General features: G+C 40.7%; 1 protein-coding gene across 1 annotated transcript; it reads right to left on the bottom strand.

The window, feature by feature from the left end:
- Positions 1–16: 16 nt before the first annotated feature.
- LOC125532221 (germin-like protein 5-1) lies at positions 17–527 on the bottom strand (the record flags this gene model as incomplete). The annotated part of the gene is made up of 2 exons (XM_048696361.1): positions 262–527; positions 17–177 (listed from the first exon to the last, which is right to left on the bottom strand). Coding segments are annotated over exons 1-2 (279 nt in total), but the record flags the coding sequence as incomplete, so codon positions are not given.
- Between the last annotated feature and the right edge of the window lie 3,832 nt (positions 528–4,359).

Genomic DNA, 4,359 nt, shown 5'->3' with positions numbered 1-4,359 from the left:
CGGCTGCGAGGCGGACGGGGGCCTCCTCGAGCGGTTTCAGGCCCGGGATCTGCACCTGGTTCGCCGTGAACCCGAAGCGCTTGCTCGTCGTAACGCCCGGCTTGTCGAGGCCGCCGAAGAGGAAGTCCTCCGCCACCACCGCCGCCGGGTCCTTGCACGCCACCCCGTTCTCGTGCACTGCAGGTACGTAAGCGCATGTCACCATGGATGATCACATGGAAATTGAAGAGCTGCCACAAGCACGGCGTTTGTTTTCCGTACCTTTGGACGTGGGGTCGGCGACGCAGAAGTTCTGGAGAGGGTTAGGGTCGAATGCCACAACATGGCCGGAGCCGAGAGCGACGACGGCGAGCGCCAAGAGCAATGTCGCAGCAGCCATGGCGAGCCTTCTGGATCAGCGAAATGTGCAAGGAGCGACGAGTGCAGGGTGTAGACTGTAGACTAGAGAGGCCTCCACTTATATACTAGTAGTATGATGCAGGGACGTTAATGGGCTTCCATGCATGCGCAGGCAATATTTTGGTAGTATATTATATCATACCAATGCGATATTTGCACATTTATGGCCTTCAATTTATAGGAGGGAAACTTATATGAAGAAAGATTTAAAATCCTTAAGTTTTGGAGAATATTCAACTCATTAATTAGCTTTTACAATTGCAAGTCGAATTTTAGGTTCTCAGGGACGTTTTGCGCAATAGGCCGCTAAGACGACGTTTCACCAGCTTGATGGGCCCAACGTGTGCTTACAAGTGGGGCATGGGCTTGTGTGGTGTGATATCACTTATTAATAAAACACCCCTAATTTTTTATTAATAAAACATATTTAAAATTGTTTTTGTTGTTTTTAACTACTAGTCAATGTGTACATGCAATGACGTTAATTTGGAAGTATATTAAGTGTATGCGGATATTAAGTAGAATATTATTTGCGTGTTATTATGTAATTAGCACTATTTTTGGCATGAAATTATTTGCACACTAAACGTGTTGAGCGCTCGACATCGAAGCAGTCTAGATCGTTGGATTGATATGATTTGATTGCCGAGATTAATTGAATCTGCCCTTTGGGTCTTTTTATATTGGTATAGATATAAATATAGATATAGATTTTTTGTTGTTGTTGAGGGAAGTGAGAGCAGTTCCTTGTAGCACGGTTGTTCTATTCCAAAGGGTATCAAATATGTTGTATAATCTTTTTAAAAATGAAGTATGGCTTTATACTCTACTCAATTTTATTTTTCGCTTCTACTCTAATGCTTGCTTTACTTATGAATTAATCCACGTGCTGTACCATGTAGAGATAGCGATGGACAAGGTGACTTTTTGCATATGAATTTTTCATTTACGAAATGGGCGGGCAAAGCTTGCCTCAGTCCTGTTAATTAAAGTGAAAGAGTAGCTCATGATAGAAAACTAAATCAAGACATAATACACAAGCAACCATAGAGGAAGAAGAAGACTAGTATGATTTTCATTGTAATTTTAATTTTTACTAGTCGTTTCACATACAGTCATCTTCTCATTGTACTGGTCGTTTTCCTAGATAATTATTAGTTCTATGATGCCCTTTGGGCGTCTTTCTTCAGAAAAAAGGCCCATTGGTTATTATCCATCAGTGGTAAGTACGTCACAACTGATGGGTGTGCGGCCCATCAAACGTGAACAAGCATATACTGTAGAAAAGGAAAGAATACTGTATGTCGATATATATGTTCATATATGTAAAATAAAAGACAATCCTCTATTTAAAAACATGGTCATGTAAAAAATCATATATTCATGTACGAAATGTTCATACATTTTTGAAAAAAGAGTTCAAAGACTCAAAGGAGAAAACTCCTGAACGCCTGAATTTACGTTCATACAATTTAAACAAAGTTTGCATGCAAAAGGAGAAGTAGAAGACAAACACATAAATAGAAACTGTATAAAAATAAGTAAAATTAAAAATAAGGAAAGTTGAAAAAATGGAAACAAAAAAGTAATAAAACTAGAGGATATAATTAAAAAGAAAAGGAAAGAAAGAAAGAAAGAAATAGAAAAAAACAAAAATGGGCTGGGCCAAGGACAGTCGAGGGTACGCGTTAAGGCCATACCCAATGTAGGACAAGAAAGTACAGCTTCAGGCGGGCGTCCCTATTTCTCGCGTTATGCGAGACGAGAGGTTTCTCTCGTTGAGCGCGCGAGCTGGGCCAGCCCATGAGCGCGGGAGGCCCCAGCCTTTTCTTTTTCTTTTTTTATGTTTCCTTTTTTCTTTTTAAATTTCCTTTTTGTATTTTGTTCATACTTTAAAATATTTTAAATATATATAGGATGAAAAAAGAAACAAAGATAAAACGAAAATAAGAATAACCGGAGAAGAAAATAATAATAAAACAAAACAAAACGAAAAAGCAAAGAAAAAACCGGCTCGACCGCCTCTAGTAAGTCGTGATCGTACACCTAACCCGTAACTGGAAGCTGGCGCAGTGGTTAGCTGCGCGTATGTTCCCCATCTCTACCAGAGTTTGATTCCTGGGCAACGTTCCTTTTCTTCCCCTGTTTTTCAATCTGCACGTGCTAAAATGGGCCAGTCCAACACCGTCTAATTGGATGCGGGAGTTTCCTCTCGACTCGCTTAAGGCGAGAAATAATCGCTATTGCTTCAGCAACACTGTTTACTTGGACGTGATAGTTTCCTCTCGACTCACTTAAGGCGAGGAATAATCGTCGCGGCTTCAGGTGTCGGTTAAAGGCCCTTTGCTACCACACCTTCCCTCGATAGATCCTCCATGGGCCGACCCGTATAAGGCACCAGTGGGAAGCTTCCTTTTCCCGGTTTTGGGGACCTTCTATTTCCCGCTTTTGGGGACCTTCCAGAAGCTTCCTAGCCCGGTTTTGGAAAGCATCTGTTCGTTGTTCTTGTCTTTTGGTTTTTCCAAAACTACTTTGTTTGATTTTATACTGTTTTTTTTCTTTTTCTTCTTTTTTCAAATGCATGGACCTTTTTCAAATTTGTGCATTTAAAAAAAATTCTTGAACTATCTCTCAAATTCGTGAACTTTTTAAAAATTCACAAATTTTAAAAAATCGTGATTTTTTAAGAATCCTTTAATTTTTTTAAAAATTCACAAACTTGTTTTCAAAATCAATGAACTTTTTTCAAATTCCCAAAAAAAATTGAAATCATGAACCTTTTCAAATCCATGAACTTTCCTTGAGCTTGTGAATTGTTTTCCAATTCATGACCCTTATCAATTTTGTATGAAACTTAATTTAATTCCTTTTTTTTGAATTTCACATTTTCTTGAAAAGTAAATGGTGGACCCGTCAACAGTGAGTGGTCAACAGCCGAACGACCAACCAAGGAATTGGGAGAAGTGGTACGTCCGGGGCGATCGCTCGCCTAGTAGTTGGGCCAACCTATTTAGCCGGGGTGCATGAACGTTGTCTCCTCTACCTGGTGACGAAGGCGCTCAGGAGGAGGTCTTGAGAGCAACAAGTTAACGAGCGCTTTTTTGGAAGCCTCGCAACGATTAGCGTTACTTAGCACGCTCTCAGCCACCTGATACGTTCATTTTGCATCATGTTTATCTACTATTATTTATAATGTTTTTATGTACAATAATGCCTTTTGGAATAATTCTAATGCATTTTCTCTTATAATATGTAAGGTTCACATAAAGAGGAAGAATTTCAGCAGCTGGAAATCTGGACCTGAAAAAGTTAAGTCAGGCTACCTATTCTGCACAACTCCAAATGAGCTGAAACTTCACGGGGAATTTTTATGAAATAAATAAGAATTATTGGAATGAATAACTACCATAGGAGCCCACCAGGTGGGCACAGCCCACCTGGGCACGCCAGGTAGCCCAGGCGCACCCTGGTGGGTTGTGCCCTCCTCGGCCATCTCCGGTGCCCATCTTCTGGTATATAAGTCATTTTGACCTAGAAAAATAAGGAGGGGACTTTCGGGGCGGAGCACCGCCATCTCGAGGCGGAACTTGGGCAGGAGCACTTTTTCCCTCCGGCGGAGCGATTCCGCCGGGGGAACCTCCTTCCCGGAGGGGAAAATCATCGTCATCATCATCAACAACAACAACCCTCTCATCTTGGGGAGGCCAATTTTTATCAACATTTTCACCAGCACCATCTCCTCTCAAACCCTAGTTCATTACTTGTGTTTAATCATCGTATCGGAACCTCAGATTGGTACCTATGGGTGACTAGTAGTGTTGATTACATCTTGTTAATCACTATATGATTTATTTGGTGGAAGATTATATGTTCAGATTTATTATGCTATTTAATAGCCCTCTGATGTTTATCACTTGTGAGTAGTTATTTTTGTTTTTGAGGTCACGCGAGAAATCATGT

The sequence above is a fragment of the Triticum urartu genome, unplaced genomic scaffold, assembly GCF_003073215.2.
Source record: "Triticum urartu cultivar G1812 unplaced genomic scaffold, Tu2.1 TuUngrouped_contig_9404, whole genome shotgun sequence".
In the NCBI taxonomy this organism is placed as follows: Eukaryota; Viridiplantae; Streptophyta; class Magnoliopsida; order Poales; family Poaceae; genus Triticum; species Triticum urartu.
Note: the sequence above shows the minus strand (reverse complement) of the source record. Positions and strands in the feature narration are given on the sequence as shown.